Raw genomic sequence first — 19,947 nt, forward strand, 5'->3', positions numbered from 1 at the left:
AGATCACACAATATTTTTTTTTTCTGTTTATACGCTTTGTATTCTATTTTTTATTTTTTAAAAGATTTTTAAAAAACTTATCATTATCTATACATGCGTTGCATGTCGAGAAGCGCACTTGGGGTTTGCTTAGATCATTTCTTCCCCTTGGATTCTCAATTCTTTTATGACACCTGTTAGATTAAAATGTATTTTTGTTATTTTTTTATTGATGTTATTTTTTTTTAAATGGTCACTATTTGGATTTCTTTGTTTGGTGCATAAGATGTTGTGAGATAGGAGAAACTTATTTGATCTAGCCTAGCCGAGTAGATGATCCAGATCCCAACATTTTCTTGTTTTTTTAAATATGTTTGCTGTCTCATGACTTTTTTTTTGAATGCCAAGATTTTTTTTTCCAGTTTGCGTAGCGTGGTTCATGTAATCTTTAGCTAATAGCAATTTCACCAAAAGAAAATATGTGAGGAAGGAAATTACAATAAAATCTTTATACCCATAAATGCGATGCCAAAAAGTCTAATCTCTATACAATAATCTATCACAATCTCCAATGTCCCCATAATAATCATGAATCAATTATTTTTACACATTTATATGAAAAATATAACAATAATGAATTTGATAAAGTTATTTAAAAAATTACAACAAATTAAAACTAAAAAAATAAAATTTATTCTCATCTAATGTCAATGCTAGGAATGTGAGCTATCTTAGGCCAGTCCTCGCCTAAATCTTTCTCACACCTTTTCTTTAAATTTGGACAACCCCGAATGTATAGAGATTGGAGGGAAGTGAGATATCCAATCTGATTTGGCAAAGAAGCTAATCCCTCGCAGTTCCATATTCTTAGAGATTGGAGTGAAGTGAGATGTTGGATACTCTCTGGCAATGAATTCAGCTCTGGACATCCTTCAAGCTTCAAATCCTCAAGTGCCGTCAGATGCCGCACTCCCTCTGATAGAGATGTGAATTTATCACAACTTCCAATAGATAACTCGCGAAGAGAAGATAAGCCACACATCCCATTTATTGGCAGACAATTTAATCTTCCACAATACTTTATGCTTAAAAGCTCCAAGGAATTGAGGTTACGAAGACCTTCCTCTGGCAAGCTTTCAAGTTTCTCGCATTCAAAAATCCTCAAGCTTTTAAGAGCAGAAAGGTTATCTAATACCCTATTTGACAAAGACTCCAAATCTTGCATCACCCAAATTTCTAAGCTTTCAAGGAGGGTATGATTTTGCAAAAACCCATCGGGAAGCTCCCTCATAGCGTGAATCCATCCTATACCAAGGGAGGTGATAGAAGTGAGTTTCCTAACTGACCTCAATAATGAAAAATTACCTCCACCGATGTGTACTGTTTTGACAGAGGGTATAATTTGAAGGGGCGGAATCCGGGACCGGTGATGTACTGATCATTGCTCATCGGAGGGGTAAGCACACTGAGACACAATATTTAACGTGGTTCGGCAAATCGCCTACATCCACGGGAGAGAGTCCATATATTTAGAGATAGAGAAAGAATACAACACATGGAGGAGGATCACATTCACTCAACTCCCATCTCTCATTGCTACATGGGGCAGCAGCTGCTTAAGGCAGCAGGGCTGCTGATGGCAGCCCTTCTCTTTCTTTCTCTCTTCTTCTCTCTACATGTCTCACAACTCTCACACTTTGCTCTCTAAGATCATGCCTCTTTTATAGGCATCAATGGCAGCTCCTCTTGCTCCTTTGTCATCAATGGTGGCTGCCAAACTCATCTCTTCTTCAACAAAGGTGGCTGCCAACTTCTTCTCTTCTTCAACAATGGTGGCTACCAAAGTCAAGGTTGGTGGTTGCCACCAACAAGCCTCCTTCTTTGACAATGTCAACATAATTGACAATATTCCAACAATCACCCCCTTTGCCATTTATGTGGGCAATTGTCATCTTGCTTCTTCAGCACACGCTCTCTGGAGCGTTCTGAAATGAGCTCCTTTCATGGCTCTCACACCTTCTCTAAGGTGTCTCCGTTTGTCGTTATGCGACGGTCTAAACTAGAGCTCCTATCATGGCTCATAGTTTGGCACATATAATTGGGTAAACATGTGCACCTTCTTCTTCTTCATCTCCATCGACCACCATCAAGACCTTCAGATGCCTCCTGATCGAGCAATCTCTCTTTAATAATTCACCACTGTCCTTTTCGGTCTCAAATCTCAACGATCGGACCATACAATTGCATCCGGAATGATCAAATTAGCTGGAAACATGTCTTGAATCATCCAAATCGCACATCAGACGGCTAAGCTTTGATCAAAACAATTCTTGCCTGATCAACGGCTCAGATTCAATCTCAGATCCGGTTGCACATAGGATCAGCTACACTGGATCCTATCCCTCGGCTCGGCTCGGCTCCAACTCAGCTCGGCTCGCGGCCGATGACATGGCAGGTGGGTCCCGCTATGCTGACATGTTAGTTGACTAGTCAATTGACTTGCTGACTGTGTATGTGATGTCATCCTTGCATCATGATGACGTCATCCTTTGCATGGTACTGTTCATGATACGTCACTGTTCATGTCTACTGTTCACATGGATCGGGTCAACTCATCCGGGTGAAGAAGACGCGTTGGCGCGCGTGGGTAGACGCCTTGCCGGAGAGTGATGGAGAGTGCGGCCATGTCCGACGTCCGATTTTGACGCCGTTTTCACCAGTGGCTTCGTATCGTCCTCCTCTACACGGTGGGATGGTCAAAACACCATTTTGACAACTTTCATTTTTGAGCAAAGATCAAACACCACTTTAAACCAAAAAGCTCTGATACCATTTGATAGGGGCGGAATCCGGGACCGGTGATGTACTGATCATTGCTCATCGGAGGGGTAAGCACACTGAGACACAATATTTAACGTGGTTCGGCAAATCGCCTACATCCACGGGAGAGAGTCCATATATTTAGAGATAGAGAAAGAATACAACACATGGAGGAGGATCACATTCACTCAACTCCCATCTCTCATTGCTACATGGGGCAGCAGCTGCTTAAGGCAGCAGGGCTGCTGATGGCAGCCCTTCTCTTTCTTTCTCTCTTCTTCTCTCTACATGTCTCACAACTCTCACACTTTGCTCTCTAAGATCATGCCTCTTTTATAGGCATCAATGGCAGCTCCTCTTGCTCCTTTGTCATCAATGGTGGCTGCCAAACTCATCTCTTCTTCAACAAAGGTGGCTGCCAACTTCTTCTCTTCTTCAACAATGGTGGCTACCAAAGTCAAGGTTGGTGGTTGCCACCAACAAGCCTCCTTCTTTGACAATGTCAACATAATTGGCAATATTCCAACATAATTGGTATTTTGTTCAACACAGGGCAACCGACTATTTTCAAATATTGAAGGCGAGGAAAAGTGCACGTAGCCCATTGCTCTAATCCCTTCATGGACTCAAAAGCCAGCGTCTCCAAAGATGGGAATGGATTCTGCCCATCTCCATACACATTGCTGTCGAAACTCTTCACACCATCCATTCCACGCAATACAAGACTCTTGAGGAACTGCAGTTTCCCCAATGGTGGAAGTTGTTCACAGTGGTCACATGCTGATAGCTCCATCTCTACCAGATTTGGTAGCATCATGTTCATCATCTAATTTGAAAATCTTGAACCTCAATATCCCCATATCCTCAACTTCTTCAAATTTGAATGAGGTTGAAGCCCTTCAAGGACCTCCTCGTTATTTACCTGAATAATACTCTTTCTTTGTTGCCGTGGCACAAATGACTGACTGTTAAAAAGGTAATATCCATTACCATGCCAAGATAAAGTCAGTGATAAAAGAGCTGTCTTCAACTTCAAATTGGCACTTTTGGCATCTTTTAAATTCTTAACATTCACAAGATCTGCGATACTCAATTCACCAGCAAGATTATTCAGCCCTTCCAGCTCATTTATGCGACGACCATTCTCCCCACCCACAATGAACAAAGTAAGTTTTCGCAGGCATATCAATTGCCCCATTCCAGCAGGCATAAATTGAAGTGAACGGCAATCTGTTATGTCAAGATAGACAAGACTTTTCATGTGCTTCATACCTTTTGGTAAATGGATGAGATTAGTGCAATCTCTCAGATCTAGTGTCTGGAGGTTTTGGAGAGAGGCTGTACTTTCAGGCAGTGTTTTGATCCTGGAGCCTGATACATCTAGATACCTTAGATGTTTCAAATCACAAATTGACTTCGGCAATTTCTCCTTCAACATATTTCTTAAACTCAAGGCTCGATGTTTTCGACCAGGAATCTTTCCCCATCCATACCAATACTCTTCATTCCTCAAAAGAAGTGAGCGAAGTGATAGGACCTTTAGAACTTTAGTAGACGAAGCTACTGATTTGTTATAAAAAGCAACATGACGAACAGTTTTAGGAATTTCGAACTCCTCATGGCCTTCGGTGTTATAGCATTCTTGTACTGCAATGGATTGAGCAAGATCATGCATAAGATCATGCATTTTACATGTTATGTTGCCAAATCCATCATCCTCGACCTCTTGCAGATACGACCTTCCCACTAGTTCATTGAATATCTCAATGCCCATGACGTGCAAATCCATTTCTTTTTTGCAAGAAATAAAACCATTTGCCATCCACAAAGCAACCAACTCCTCCCTCCTCATCACGTGATCTTTTGGAAATATAGCGCAATACGCAAAGCATTGCTTCAAATGTGGTGATAGATTAGTATAGCTCAACCTCAAAGCAGGTAAGATCTCGTTTTCTTCTTCTCTTAGATCCCAAATCTCACTCTCTTTGACAGCTATCCACTGATCTTCACTTTCTTTTAACCGCATTAGGTTCCCTAGTGACTTTATAGCTAGAGGAACACCACCACACTTCTTCACTATTGATACTCCAATGGCTTCCAGGCGTGCCCGCTCCTCTTTCCTTCTCATCCCGAATGCAAGCTGTTGAAACAACTGCCAAGAATCTTCTTCAGACAATCTCCCCATGAGCTTGACAAAAGGTCTTGCCATTGCATGAGCAACCATCTCAATACGCGTAGTTACTATGACAACACTACCTTTAGCCCCACACCTTAATACCTCCTTCAATTTAGTCCACCTATCACCATAACCATCCCACACATCATCCAATACAAGCAAAAACTTCTTTCCAGTTAACTTCTGTTGGAGGCATCGTTGCAAGGGATCCAATTCTTGAAGATCACAAGAGGCACCATCAATGGACTCTATGATGGCTCTTGTTAATCTTCTGAGATCGAAATCAGTAGATACACACACCCAGATCCTCAAAGTACCGAATTGCTGTTTAACACTTGCTTCATTGAAGACCAGTTGAACAAGTGTTGTTTTTCCTAGTCCGCCCATTCCCCATGTAGCATAAATAGGGAGATTGTCTGCATTAGAGAGCAGGATGTTGACTAGTTCTTCTTTCTCCTTGCCTCTTCCATAAATTTCTGATTCATTCACCGAAGACCAAGTCTGACGCTGAACAGAACTATTTGTTTCCATCTCCACAACCCCCTCTGTTAGGTGGAAACTTTGTCTCTCCTTGGCAATGGCATCTAGTTTTTCTCTAACATTCTTCAATTTATGAGCCATCCTTTGTCGAAAAACTAGTGGATTATGACCAAAAGAAAAGAAGGATGTTACTCTATTTTTGAGATCTCTTCGCTGCAGAAGCCACTGAGCTTCAATTGCAAACTCATCCAGTACATCATCAACAACATAAGCTGCATCCTTGAGGTCGCTGAGCCACACCTTGATAGGCTCACTCTTCCACTGCTTCTCCTCTGCATCTTGCAGCACAGCTTGAATGGTTCTGAACGTGCGCTTGAGATTTTCAAGCTCAGTCTCTAGGCCCCCAGCAAGTCCATGCTCTTGAAGAAATAAGGAATCCAAGTTCCCCACGATTGTACTCGCGAGAGCAGAAAGAATTGCATCAGCCATAGCTTGTTTTGGAATGGAAAAGAAGAGGTAGAAAAGGTGCAAGGAAAACTAAAAGCAGTGGAGGTGAGCAAGAAATGGCAAGTAAATATTGAGAAGACAGAGCAGTATGAGATGCAAAATGGAAAAGGCAAACAGCAGTCTCTGATTGTATTGATTAGGCTCCACGCGGTGCAGGCTTGACTTGGCTATGCCTATAATAGTATAATAAAGCAATTGAAGTTTCAGAGAAGGAACATGGCTGTGATTTCAAGCAGCATTTGTCCACTTGAATTTGCTTGTTGGTTATGTATGCTATTCTAATATATAGTTTTATATATGTTTTCCACCCATTTCCTTATCATCTTGAGTGGATTGAATTTTATCGGTCAATTCCATTAAACATTGCATGCCTTTTCCTGTTTTAAACCTGGACCAACTGAGAATCCTTCCTATATTTGTAAACGTGATTAACTCTTTAGGCTGTGAATTCTCCATTTGCTAGACACAGTGCAAAAAGTTTTTGATATATGTGTTTTAACCCTCCGTTAGAACTAATTTATTCTTAATGACAGTAGAATGACATAATAATCACAACTAATCTCAATAACTTATTCAAAACAAACATTAAAAAAAATGGTGATAGAAGAGAATTATTCAAACAAGCTAGGTGGTCAAGATCATGAACTCCAGCACTTGTCCCGACCTCGATCCAAACCATAATCACATGGTTGCCCGTATTATGTTTTTAATAGCAAAGTTGATGAGGTCATTCACTTATCTATACACTATTATAAATGGAAAATGATTCGAACCTATTATGTTTTTAATAGCAAAGTTGACGAGATCATTCACTTAATTTATTTTCTAAAAAATTATATATAGATATTTACATGATGTGATATAATCGATTTTACAAGTATAAAAATAACTCAAATGAATATAACTTGACAAAAAAAAAAATCATCAACTATTTTTTTACCAATTTTATTCCTAAATTATTTTTATTTCTCAATCATAACTTGCATAAGGGAAAACTGTTTAATTTTTTTATAAAATAATGTTGTTTTTATAAAATATATATATATATATGATTTTAATAAAAATACAAATGAAATGTCTTTAAAAATTAAATTTTTAAAAAAATTGAGTGTGAAATTGGAAAAACAAATGCCAAATATAAAATGCTAGATAAATATTGAAAGAAAACTTAAAATAAATGTGGCTAGTTGACAAATTTGCAAATCGTAGAGGATCAATTAAAATCAAACCTTAATTGAATAATTAATCAACTCGTTCATCATGTACACGCATAAAAAAAAAATTCAGCTTCCATCACCCAGAAACCTCCCTCCCTCATTTTTTATGGTTTAATTCTATAATAAACTTCAAGCTATTAGGACAATATTGAATTTATATTTAAACTATTTTAATTATAATTATTCCGAGTCATCAGATCATATGTTGCTACGCAATTTTTCTTTGGACAAAATTTATTTTATGGTGCCGGCGGGGTGTCTTTTGGAGTGTTCCAAACACAACTTGATGAGTTGCTGTCAATGGTTAGATTTCAGAGAAAGACATGGCAACTCCTCCTATATGTTGAAATACCTCACATAAAAATATATATTTCAGCTTCCATCATCCAGCAACCAGCAGAATCAGCATTTCCACCACAAATTTTCATAATATTATTACAGCATCTACTAAATTGAAGCGTGCTAAAAGTGGCTCCATGACTAACACCAGTTGTTGCAGTAACAACTGGTGTTTGTCAAACAGATTAGATGACGAGGGTTGGACACGAGGTTAGAAAGATTTTCCATGATGTTACCAGCACTGTTTACCTATAAAATCTAAATGGAGGAGCCATTGGCATCTGTTAAGGCATTTTTTTATTGTTTCTTGTAAATCAGGGAGAATCAAGCTCAAGACTTGTTGATTAGTCTAGTTCTAAGCACTGTCTTTTAAGTGCATTGATTAATTAAAAATGCAAGTCAATCTTGTTTTCTTTCATAGAGCATTTACCTGATCTTTATGTTTTCATCTCATAATTGAAGGTTTCATCAAGGTTATGCATGCTGATGTTACAGCCAGATTAGCAGGGGTGATTATGCATAACAGAGAGGATCCTGTAATTCCATTAGGTGACAGCAAATGGTCATCAGTTGACTACTCACCATCCAAAGTCTAGTACCATAATATCTTTGAATTGCCATCCCTCCTTTGGCCACTTCCATGTCATTCTCTAACGCTAAACCAAGGAAGCCTGCACTTTTGCTGATTAGTAACATCAATTCTGGAAACAGAACATCTTGTTCTCACCAGTATTTCATTAGTGAGAAAACGAGAATTACATCATCAGTATAATTTCCTACTCGATTCCTTTCCTTCTATGGCTATTGATCGATGACATTACTATCATTTCCTTTGGTAATGAAAACCATAAAGGATTTTCAGAAAGGAGAATCTGATTAAAGATTGGTTCCTGCAAAGAACTTTCAGAATGCCCTGAAGTGGCTTCTGGAGGAATGTCTGGCAGATGACTACTTGGTGTTCTACTTCTCAGGACATGCATTCAGAGTTCTAGCAACCTGATTTCAATGTCGATGCCTCAATTAGGAAAATCAGAATTCAGAGCTCTAGCTAAATGTTATCAAAAACACACCAGAAGATCCTCATAATGAAGATATTTATGATTTATAAAATAAGACAAACAAAGATAGTATGAAGTAGAATTGCAAGTACAAGGTAATGGTAACTCAAGGTTCATTTGGTCTCGCTCTCGTTATTTACAAGGCTAAGTAAAGAAAGAAAAGGCATGAACAACAATTTCACCAAAAGAAAATACGCGGGGAAGGAAATTAAGATGAAATCTTTATACCCATAAATGCAATGCCAAAAAGTCCAATTGCTGTAATCTATTACAATCCCCAATGTCCCCGTCATTCCAATGTTGATGCGTCCAATCCATTCAAGGATTCTTGGATCGCTTTTCAGTTGATTTCAATGTCAGGGATGTGAGCTATCTGAGACCAGTCCTTTCCTCTCTCTTTCTCATACCTTTTCTCCAAATTTGGACAATCGTAGATCACTAGAAATAGGAGAGAAGTGAGATGTTGGATACTATCCGGCAATGAATTCAGCTCTGGACATCGATAAAGCCCCAAATACTCAAGTGCTGTCAGATGTCGCACTCCCTCAGTTAGGGATGCAAATTGATTACAGCCTTGAATCAAAAAGCGACGAAGAGAAGATAAGCCACACAGCCCATTCATTGGCAAAGAATTTAATCTTCCACAATCAGCTATGTGTAAAACCTCTAGAGAAGTGAGGTTCCGAAGACCTTCCTCTGGCAAGCTTTCAAGTTCATCACACCACTGAATCGACAAGCTTTTAAGAGCAGAAAGGTTATTTAATACCTTATTTGACAAAGATTGTAGATTTTGCAGATAAAAAATTCGTAAATCCTCAAGGAGTGTATGATTTTGCAATAACCCATCGGGAAGCTCCCTCACGTTGGGAATCCATGAAATATGAAGAGAAGTGATAGAAACGAGATTCCGAACTGACATCAGCAATGAAACATTCCCTCCCTGGATATCTAATTTTTTGATAGAGGCTATAGTTGGTATTTCGTTCAACACAGGGCAATCAACTATGTTCAATTCTCGAAGGCGAGAAAAAGTACACGCAGCCCATTGCTCTAATCTCTCCATTGAATCGAAAGTCAGCGTCTCCAAAGATGGAAATGGATCTTGCTCATCTCCATACACATTGTTGTCAATACACTTCACACCATCCATTGCATGTAACTTAAGATTCTTGAGGAACTGCAATTTCCCGAATGGTGGAAGTTGTTCACAGTTATGACATGCTTTAGCTCCATCTCCACTAGATTTGGTAGCATCAAGTTCAAGTTCATCATCCAATTATTTGGAAGTTTTGAACCACCATATCCAACTAACCTCAACTTCTTCAGATTTGAATGAGGCTGGAGCCCTTCAAGGACCTCCTCCTCATTATTTGGTAGTGAACGCATAATGTAAGCTCCATTCACTTGCCATGATAAAGTCAATGATAGAAGAGCTGCCTTCAACTTCAAATTGGCAGTTCTGGCATCTGTTGAATTCTTAACATTATGAAGATCTGTGATACTCAATTCACCAGCAAGATTATTTAGCTTTTCCAGCTCCCCTATGAAACGACCATCCTCCTTGCCCACAATGAACAAGGTAAGTTTTCGCAGGCATATCAATTGCCCCATTCCACAAGGCATAAATCGAAGTGAATGGCAACCCGTGATGTCAAGATATACGAGACTTTTCATCTGCTTCATACCTTTCGGTAATTGGATGAGTTCTCTGCAATCTCTCAGATCTAGTGTCTGGAGGTTTTGGAGAGAGGTTATACATTCAGGCAGTGTTATGATCCAGGAGCCTGACACATCTAGATACCTTAGATGCTTCAAATCACAAATTGACTTCGGCAATTTCTTCACCCGGACATTTCTTAAACTCAAGGCTCGATGTTTTTGACTAGAAGAATACATATTAAGGCTCTTTCCCCAGCGCTTTTGAATCCAATCATAATCCACCAAAAGACATGAGCGCAGTGAATGGACATTGGGAAGTTTTTCTTCCGGAGAAGCTACTCGTCTGCGGTTAAAAGCTACATGACGAACAGTTTTAGGAATTTCCAACTCCCCATGGCCTTCGGTGTTATAGCACTCTTGTACTGCAATGGATTGTGCAAGATCATGCATAAGATCATGCATTTTACATGTTATGTTGCCAAATCCATCATCCTCGACCTCTTGCAGAAATGACCTTCCCACTAGTTCATTGAATATCTCAATACCCATGACATGCAAATCCATTTCTTTTCTGCAAGAAATAAAGCCATTTGCCATCCACAAAGCAACCAGCTCCTCCCTCCTCATCACGTGATCTTTTGGAAATATAGCGCAATACGCAAAGCATTGCTTCAAATGTGGTGATAGATTAGTGTAACTCAACCTCAAAGCAGGTAAGATCTTGCTTGCTTCTTCTCTTAGATCCCAAATCTCACTTTCTTTGACAGCTATCCACTGATCTTCATTATCTTTTAGCCGCATTAGGTTCCCGAGTGCCTTTATAGCTAAAGGAACACCACCACACTTCTTCAGTATTGATACTCCAATGGCTTCCAGGTGTGCCCACTCCTCTTTCCTTCTCATCCAAAATGCAAGCCGTTGAAACAAATGCCAAGAATCTTCTTCAGACAATCTCCCCATGTGCTGGACAAAAGCTGTTGCCATTCTACGAGCAACCATCTCAATACGCGTAGTTACTAACACAGCACTACCTTTAGCTCCAGACCTTAATACCTCTTTCAATTTATTCCACCTATCATCATAATCATCCCACACATCATCTAATACAAGCAAAAACCTTTTTCCAGTTAACTTTTGTTGGAGGCGTTGTTGCAAGGGATCCAACTCTTGAATATCACATGAAGCACCATCAATGGACTCTATGATGGCTCTTGTTAATCTTCTTACATCGAAATCAGTAGATACACACACCCAGATCCTCAAACTGAAATGTTGTTTAACCCTTTCTTCATTGTAGACCATTTGAGAAAGTGTTGTTTTCCCGAGTCCCCCCATTCCCCATATAGCATAAATAGGGAGGTTGTCTGAATTTGCGAGCAGGATGTTGACTAGTTCTTCTTTCTCCTTGCCTCTTCCATAAATTTCTGATTCATTCACGAGTGAGCTGGTAAGCCACCAATCGTAGGTATCAGCTGCTGTGTCCCCAACTCGTGGTGTTAAATTGAACTTGTTTTTCTCATTGGCAATGGCATCCAGTTTTTCTCTCACATTTTTCAATTTAAGCCCCATTTTCAATCGAAAAACTAGTGGATTATGACCAAAAGAAAAGAAGGATCTTACTCGATTTTTGAGATCTCTTCGCTGCAGAAGCCACTGAGCTTCAATTGCAAACTCATCCAGTACATCGTCAACAACATAAGCTGCATCCTTGAGGTCGCTGAGCCACACCTTGATAGGCTCACACTTCCACTGCTTCTCCTCTGCATCTTGCAGCACAGCTTGAATGGTTCTGAACGTGCGCTTGAAATTTTCAAGCTCGGTCCTTAGGCCCCCAGCAAGTCCAAGATCTTGAAGAATTGGGGAACTCAAGTTCCCCATGATTGTACTCGCGAGAGCAGAAAGAATTGCATCAGCCATAGATTGTCGAGAAGAAGAAGTAGAAAAGGTGCAAGAATAACTAAAAGCAGGGGATGTGAGCAAGAAATGGCAACTAAATATGAGAACTGGAAAGGGTGAAAGTGTTCGGTGATGGGATTTACTTCTGCTATCGATCTATTTTTATCCCTGATTTTAGTGTGATTCGAAGACAACATTCGTCAACTTGAATTTTCTTTTTGTCATGGTAAAAGTCTTCTTCCGGCGCTTGCCAACCCGCGTGCTAGTGTTGAATAAAATATAAATCACTATCAAGTGTTGAAATTTATAACCATGGGTTCATGGATACGAGTTCTTAAATCATATTATGCCTTCAGGTTCTTTGACAATTGTAGATTAAAGTATCATTTTTACTTTAAGGGTGCTCAACGTAAGAGGAAGAAAAATGAATAAATTTTTTATTTTTTCCCCTTTGGTCTTACATTTCGGTTTGACTAAAAAATACATTATCAATCCTTATATATATATTTTTTGTTTATAAAATTTTTTGTATAGCCTGTACGAGCTCGGTCAATAATCATTAATGATTCAAGGGAAAAGCATGGAGTAATTTCAAGTGTATAAAGTAACTTTCTTTAATCCAGTCACAGCTAGAGATGTGATCTGCATTACCTCAAAACAAAATCTTTTTAAACCATTTCCAGGCACTGGAAATCTGGATATCCATGAAGGTGATTAAAGTTAAGATTCCATTATTCAACACAAAATGCAGAATCGATCATAAGACAAGCAAGCAAAGGAATAACATCCCTAGCAGCCTCAAATACAAATGGAAACAAATTGAAAGATATCCATCCTACTGAAAAATCTTTCCAGGTTCCTTGTAAGTACAACTACTAACAACATTATTTTGTTTGAGGTGTTGCTTGAGATTCTCATGGCTTCCACAGGATGGTGGTTTCTACAATCATGGAAGTCGCAACATATAGATCCATGTTTGAAGCAGGCCTTATGTCCTCATAATACGCCTTTCCTTCTTTCTCTATGTCACGGCCAACACAAATGGAAGCTTTGCGATTAGCAAACCCTGTCAATCGGACAAGATGTAAAGAAAATAATGTAAGACATCTTATAATAAGAGAACTTAAGCAGTAAGGAAATTGTTTCTTTTCCCTCTTACCCAATTGAAAGTACTAATATCCTCTGTTTCGTGCCGCCGTCCGGTAAGTCTCTGCTCAATCCCTTTCTCCATAGACTGCAATATGTTCTTTATGCCTCAGACCAAGCTTTTCAACTGCTTTCTTGATGACTTCACAGCCTCCTTCATTTCTCATAGACATAGCACTGAAAATGTGAAGAATTTTCAAGTATAAGATAAAAAAAAAAATAGCAAGTGTGGAACAAAGAAGCAAATAAATTAAGCTTCAATCAACGATCCAAATTTGAACCTTTAATTTTTGTGTGCCCCCGTTCCTTTCCAATCTTTTTGACAAAACAGAAGTCCAATTTCCTGAGAGCTCAGACGATAAAAGTAATGAAAACATGCACACTGGCAGCATCCAGTAGGGTACGATGAAATAAAAATTGACCTGAGTTGGCTTAGGATCGAATGAAAGCACAACTCCAGCAACCTCAGTAATCCTCTGTTAACATAAATATAGACATTTCAGAAAACAATAGAAATTGGAATAGTTCTACCATCTTCTGTATTCAAGTACCTCCAGAATGTACCGAGCTGCAGCCCATAATTCACAATCCCCAATGCTCCCATCATTCTACTTTTGATGCATCCAATCAATCCAAAGATCTTTGATATCTTTTCAGTTGATTCTAATGTCATTGATGTGAGCTATCTTAGTTCGGTTCTTTTATAAATTTTTCTTCAAATTAGAACAACCTAAAATGAATAAAAATCAGAAAGAAGTGAGATATTAGATACTCTCTGGCAATGAATAAGAAATTAATTAAGTTAATTATTTTTAAAAAAAATTTAAATTAATATATAAATATTATTGAAAAAACAAAATCGATGTGTATTTTTATGGTTCGAGCAATGTATATTTAATTTTAAGTTTAAAAAATTTTACCTGAGAAGATCGCTTTTATCAAAATAAAATAAAATGAATAAAAAGCAATCGAGCAAATATTTTTCCACGGCGATCTTGAATGGCAAAACATGCAAAATATTATTAGTTTCAATTAATTAAGTAAAAATTACTTCTTCATAAAGGCTAAAAGGATGTTTATGAGATTGATATTTTAGTTGAGAAACCTCAACAGTAGATTTTCTTATACAAGTTTTGTTTTGAAGTAACAAAAAAAACTTAATTGGTGCCTCTTTGACTGTTTTATGAGAAGTTTTGAAAATTACATCTCTCTAATTTTCTTAATTTTATGATTTTTTTTTCATGAGAAGTATTGTGTGTTAAGGAAAAAAACTTATTACAGTAGTAAAACAAGTTTCAATTAAAAACAAATAATGAACCAATCATTTTTACACATTTATATGAAGAATAAAACAAGAATGAATTTGAGAAAATTATTTAAACAATTACAACAAATTAAAACTACAAAAAAAAATATTTTATTCTCATTACAAATTTTGCATATCAATTTTAATTGATATCAATGTAAGGAATGTGAGCTATCTTAAGCCAGTCCTCTCCTAAATCTTTCTCACAGCTTCTCTTTAAATGTGGACAACCCTCAATTGTTAGAAATTGGAGAGAAGTGAGATATCCAATCTGATTTGGCAAAGAAGCTAATCCCTTGCAATTCCATATACTTAGATACAGGAGAGAAGTGAGATATCCAATCTGATTTGGCAAAGAAGCTAATCCCTCGCAGTTCCATATTCTTAGAGATTGGAGAGAAGTGAGATGTTGGATACTCTCTGGCAATGAATTCAGCTCAGGACATCCAAAAAGATACAAATCCTGGAGAGAAGTGAGATGTCGCACTCCCTCAGATAGAGATGTCAATTTATCACACCATACAACAGATAACTTGCGAAGAGAAGATAAGCCACACATCCCATTCATTGGCAGACAATTTAATCTTCTACAAGAGTCTATCTTTAAAACCTCCAAGGAATTGAGGTTACGAAGACCTTCCTCTGGCAAGCTTTCAAGTTTCCCGCAATAAAAAATAGTCAAGCTTTTAAGAGCAGAAAGGTTATCTAATACCTTATTTGACAAAGACTCCAGATCTCGCATACACCAAATGTATAAGCTTTCAAGGAGGGTATGATTTTGCAAAAACCCATCGGGAAGCTCCCTCACATTGTCGATCCCATCAATATGAAGAGAAGTGATAGAAGTGAGATTCCTAACTGACATCAGCAACGAAGCATTCCCTCCCTTGATGTGCAGCGATTTGACGGAGGGTATAATTGGTATTTCGTTCAACGCAGGGCAATAAAATATCTTCAATTCTCGAAGGCGAGGAAATGTACACGCAGCCCATTGCTCTAATCCCTCCATGTGCTTAAAAGTCAGCGTCTCCAAAGATGGGAATGGATTCTGCCCATCTCCATACACATTGCTGTCGAAACTCTTCACACCATCCATTCCACACAATACAAGACTCTTGAGGAACTGCAGTTTCCCCAATGGTGGAAGTTGTTCACAGTGCTCACATGCTGATGATAGCTCCATCTCTACCAGATTTGGTAGCGTCATGTTCAAGTTCATCATCCAATTAGGAAATCTTGAACCTTCATATCCCCCTATCCTGAACTTCTTCAGATTTGAATGAGGTTGAAGCCCTTCAAGGACCTCCTCGTTATTTACCTGAATAACACTTTTTCTTTGTTGCGGTGGCACAAATGACCGAGGGTCAAAAAGGTAATATCCATTACCAAGCCAAGATAAAGTCAGTGATAAAAGAGCTGTCTTCAACTTCAAATTGGCACTTTTGGCATCTTTTAAATTCTTAACATTCACAAGATCTGCGATACTCAATTCACCAGCAACATTATTCAGCCTTTCCAGCTCACTTATGCGACGACCATTCTCCCCACCCACAATGAACAGGGTAAGTTTTCGCAGGCCTATCAATTGCCCCATTCCAGCAGGCATAAATCGAAGTGAACGGCAATCTGTGATGTCAAGATAGACAAGACTTTTCATGTGCTTCATACCTTTTGGTAATTGGATGAGTTCGCTGCAACGTCTCAGATCTAGTGTCTGGAGGTTTTGGAGTGAGGTTATGCTTTCAGGCAGTGTCTTGAACTCGGAGCCTGATACATCTAGATACCTTAGATGTTTCAAATCACGAATTGACTTCGGCAATTTCTCCGCCTGGACATTTCTTAAACTCAAGGCTCGATGTTTTCGACCAGGAATCTTTCCCCATCCATCCCAATACTCTTCATTCCTCAAAAGAAGTGAGCGAAGTGATAGGACCTTGAGAACTTTAGTAGACGAAGCTACTTCTTTGTTATAAAAAGCTACATGACGAACAGTTTCAGGAATTTCCAACCTCCCATCACCTTCTTTACTCATATAGCATTCTTGTATTGCAATGGATTGTGCAAGATCATGCATAATATCATGCATTTTACATGTTATGTTGCCAAATCCATCATCCTCGACCTCTTGCAGAAATGACCTTCCCACTAGTTCATTGAATATCTCAATACCCATGACATGCAAATCCATTTCTTTTCTGCAAGAAATAAAGCCATTTGCCATCCACAAAGCAACCAGCTCCTCCCTACTCATCACGTGATCTTTTGGAAATATAGCGCAATACGCAAAGCATTGCTTCAAATGTGGTGATAGATTAGTATAGCTCAACCTCAAAGCAGGTAAGATCTCGTTTTCTTCTTCTCTTAGATCCCAAATCTCACTCTGTTCGACAGCTTTCCACTGATCTTCACTTTCTTTTAACCGCATTAGGTTCCCGAGTGCCTTTATAGCTAAAGGAACACCACCACACTTCTTCACTATTGATTCTCCAATGGCTTGCAGGTGTGCCCACTCCTCTGTCCTTCTCATCCCGAATGCAAGCTGTTGAAACAACTGCCAAGAATCTTCTTTAGACAAACTCCCCATGAACTTGACAAAATGTGTTGCCATTGCAAGAGCAACCATCTCAATACGCGTAGTTACTATGACAGCACTACCTTTAGCCCCACACCTTAATACCTCCTTCAATTTAGTCCACCTATCACCATAACCATCCCACACATCATCCAATACAAGCAAAAACTTCTTTCCAGTTAACTTTTGTTGGAGGCGTTGTTGCAAGGGATCCAATTCTTGAAGATCACATGAGGCACCATCAATGGACTCTATGATGGCTCTTGTTAATCTTCTGAGATCGAAATCAGTAGATACACACACCCAGATCCTCAAATTGAATTGCTGTTTAACACTTGCTTCATTGAAGACCAGTTGAACAAGTGTTGTTTTACCCATCCCCCCCATCCCCCTTATAGCATGAATAGGGAGATCACCTGAAGTAGTGAGCAGCTTGATGATTAGTTCCTCTTTCTCCTCGCCTCTTCCATAAATTTCTGATTCATTCACCGAAGACCAAGTCTGACGCTGAACAAAACTATCTGCTTCCATCTCCACAGCCCCCTCTGTTAGGTGGAAATTTTGTCTCTCCTTGGCAATGGCATCTAGTTTTTCTCTAACATTCTTCAATTTATGAGCCATCCTTTGTCGAAAAACTAGTGGATTATGACCAAAAGAAAAGAAGGATCTTACTCGATTTTTGAGATCTCTTCGCCGCAGAAGCCACTGAGCTTCAATTGCAAACTCATCCAGTACATCATCAACAACATAAGCTGCATCCTTGAGGTCGCTGAGCCACACCTTGATAGGATCACTCTTCCACTGCTTCTTCTCTGCATCTTGCAGCACAGCTTGAATGGTTCTGAACGTGCGCTTGATATTTTCAACCTCAGTCTCTAGGCCCCCAGCAAGTCCAAGCTCTTGAAGAATTAGGGAATTCAAGTTCCCCATGATTGTACTCGCGAGAGCAGAAAGAATTGCATCACCCATGGCTTGTTTTGGAATGGAAAAGAAGAGGTAGAAAAGGTGCAAGGAAAACTAAAAGCAGGAGAGGTGAGCAAGAAATGGCAAGTAAATATTGAGAAGACAGAGCAGTATGAGATGAAAACTGGAAAAGGCAAACAGTAGTCTCTGATTATATTGATTAGGCTCCACACGGTGCAGGCTTGACTTGGCTATGCCTATAAAAGTATAATAAAGCAATTGAAGTTTCAGAGAAGGGACATAGTTAATTTATTCTTAATGACAGTAGAATGACATCATAATCACAACTAATCTCATAAACTTATTCGAAACAAACATTAAAAAAAAAAGGCGATGGAAGAGAATTATTCGAACAAGCTAGGTGGTCAAGATCATGAACTCCAGCACTTGTCCCGACCTCGATCCAAACCATAATCACACGGTTGCCCGTATTATGTTTTTAATAGCAAAGTTGATGAGGTCATTCACTTATCTAAACACTATTATAAATGGAAAACGATTTGAACATATCATGTTTTTATTGGCTGTCATTCACTTTATATTTTCTAACAAAAAAAATTAAATTACTTAGAAGCTAATAATCAACTTTACAGGTCTCTCAAACAATTTAAATGACAAATAAAAATATAAATTCATAAAAAAAAAAAATCAAAACAATAATATATTGAATTCTTTTAAATCAATTCAGGTTATCATGTTAAATCTCCAATTCATATCATAAGACCTGATAATCTTGTAGAAGTAAATAAAAAAATCATTAAACTCATTTCTTAATCAATTCAATATTAAATAATGTAATTGAAAAAAAATTAATTAAAAAATAGGTCAAGTAAACTCGGGTTAACCTGCAAAAACTTAATCATGTGACCGAAATAACAACATAAAAAAAATTGAAATAAGTTAATGAAGCTTAATTTGTAATTAATTCAATTTTAAATAATGAAATTGAAAAAAAAAATCAATTAAAAAATAACATAAAAAAATCACTTGAGTTAACTTACCAAACTTGTGACTTTAGTCATGAGACTGACATAACTTTAAGTAAACAAATAGAATAAATAAATTATAAAATATAATACTTAATCAATTTAATATTAAATAGTAAAATTAAAAAAAAAATGTTAGAGATAATCAAGCAAACCGTGACCCGGGTAAATTCCAACAGGAACACAAGATTGGTTATGGAAAAGAGAAGTGCAAAAGGACCAAATAATTGCTCACTCCGTGGAATAGTCAAATATTAGTCTATCTTGGACATGAATAGAGAAAGGTTCAATTTTATCAAAATATTAAAGCCGCTGTCTTTTAACTACGGTGTCTAACACTGAATGTCTGTATTAAAGCATTGAAGTTTCTGAGCAACAACATGGATGTGATTCGAAGACAACCTGAATTTCCTTGTTGGTTACTAAACGTCTTCTTCCCGCGCTTGCCAACCCACGGTGTGGACTTGACTAGCCATGCCTGTATTAATTAGATTATGTTTCGGAACGTGGTTTAATTCGTGTTTTTAAAAATTTTAAAATTTTTTTATGCTAAAATTGAATGTGGTTTGTATTTTTTAAATCGTTTTGATATACTGATGTTAAAAATGATTTTTAAAAAATGAAAAAACATCATTGACATGCATTTTAGCATGAAAAGTTATTTGAAAAGCAACCGCTATTACACTACCAAACACGCTCTAAAGCAATTGAAGTTTCTCAGAAGGAACACGGCTGTGATTAGAAGACAACATTCCACCCTGATTTTTTCTTTTCAATTGAAGTTTTTGCTTTCTCAAATAATTTATCTATGCAAAAGTCAAAATGTATTTTTATAACGAATAA

General features: G+C 38.1%; 1 protein-coding gene and 2 pseudogenes across 1 annotated transcript; all 3 read right to left on the reverse strand.

Annotated features, from left to right (window-relative positions):
- Nucleotides 1-536: 536 nt before the first annotated feature.
- LOC140954846 (putative disease resistance protein RGA1) lies at nucleotides 537-6,414 on the reverse strand (annotated as a pseudogene).
- Nucleotides 6,415-8,601: 2,187 nt separating this feature from the next.
- On the reverse strand, nucleotides 8,602-12,448 carry LOC140954847 (putative disease resistance protein RGA3; annotated as a pseudogene).
- Nucleotides 12,449-14,611: 2,163 nt separating this feature from the next.
- LOC140954822 (putative disease resistance protein RGA3) lies at nucleotides 14,612-18,552 on the reverse strand. The gene has a single exon (XM_073405612.1). The coding sequence runs from the start codon at nucleotides 18,122-18,124 to the stop codon at nucleotides 14,726-14,728; it is 3,399 nt and encodes a 1,132-aa protein (XP_073261713.1). The 5' UTR covers nucleotides 18,125-18,552; the 3' UTR covers nucleotides 14,612-14,725.
- Between the last annotated feature and the right edge of the window lie 1,395 nt (nucleotides 18,553-19,947).

Source organism: Populus alba, chromosome 17, assembly GCF_005239225.2.
Source record: "Populus alba chromosome 17, ASM523922v2, whole genome shotgun sequence".
Classification (NCBI taxonomy): domain Eukaryota; kingdom Viridiplantae; phylum Streptophyta; class Magnoliopsida; order Malpighiales; family Salicaceae; genus Populus; species Populus alba.

Bases quoted from the DNA above. Each gene is read 5' to 3' on its own strand.
- LOC140954822 (XM_073405612.1), bottom strand. From the start codon at position 18,124: ATGGGTGATGCAATTCTTTCTGCTCTCGCGAGTACAATCATGGGGAAC.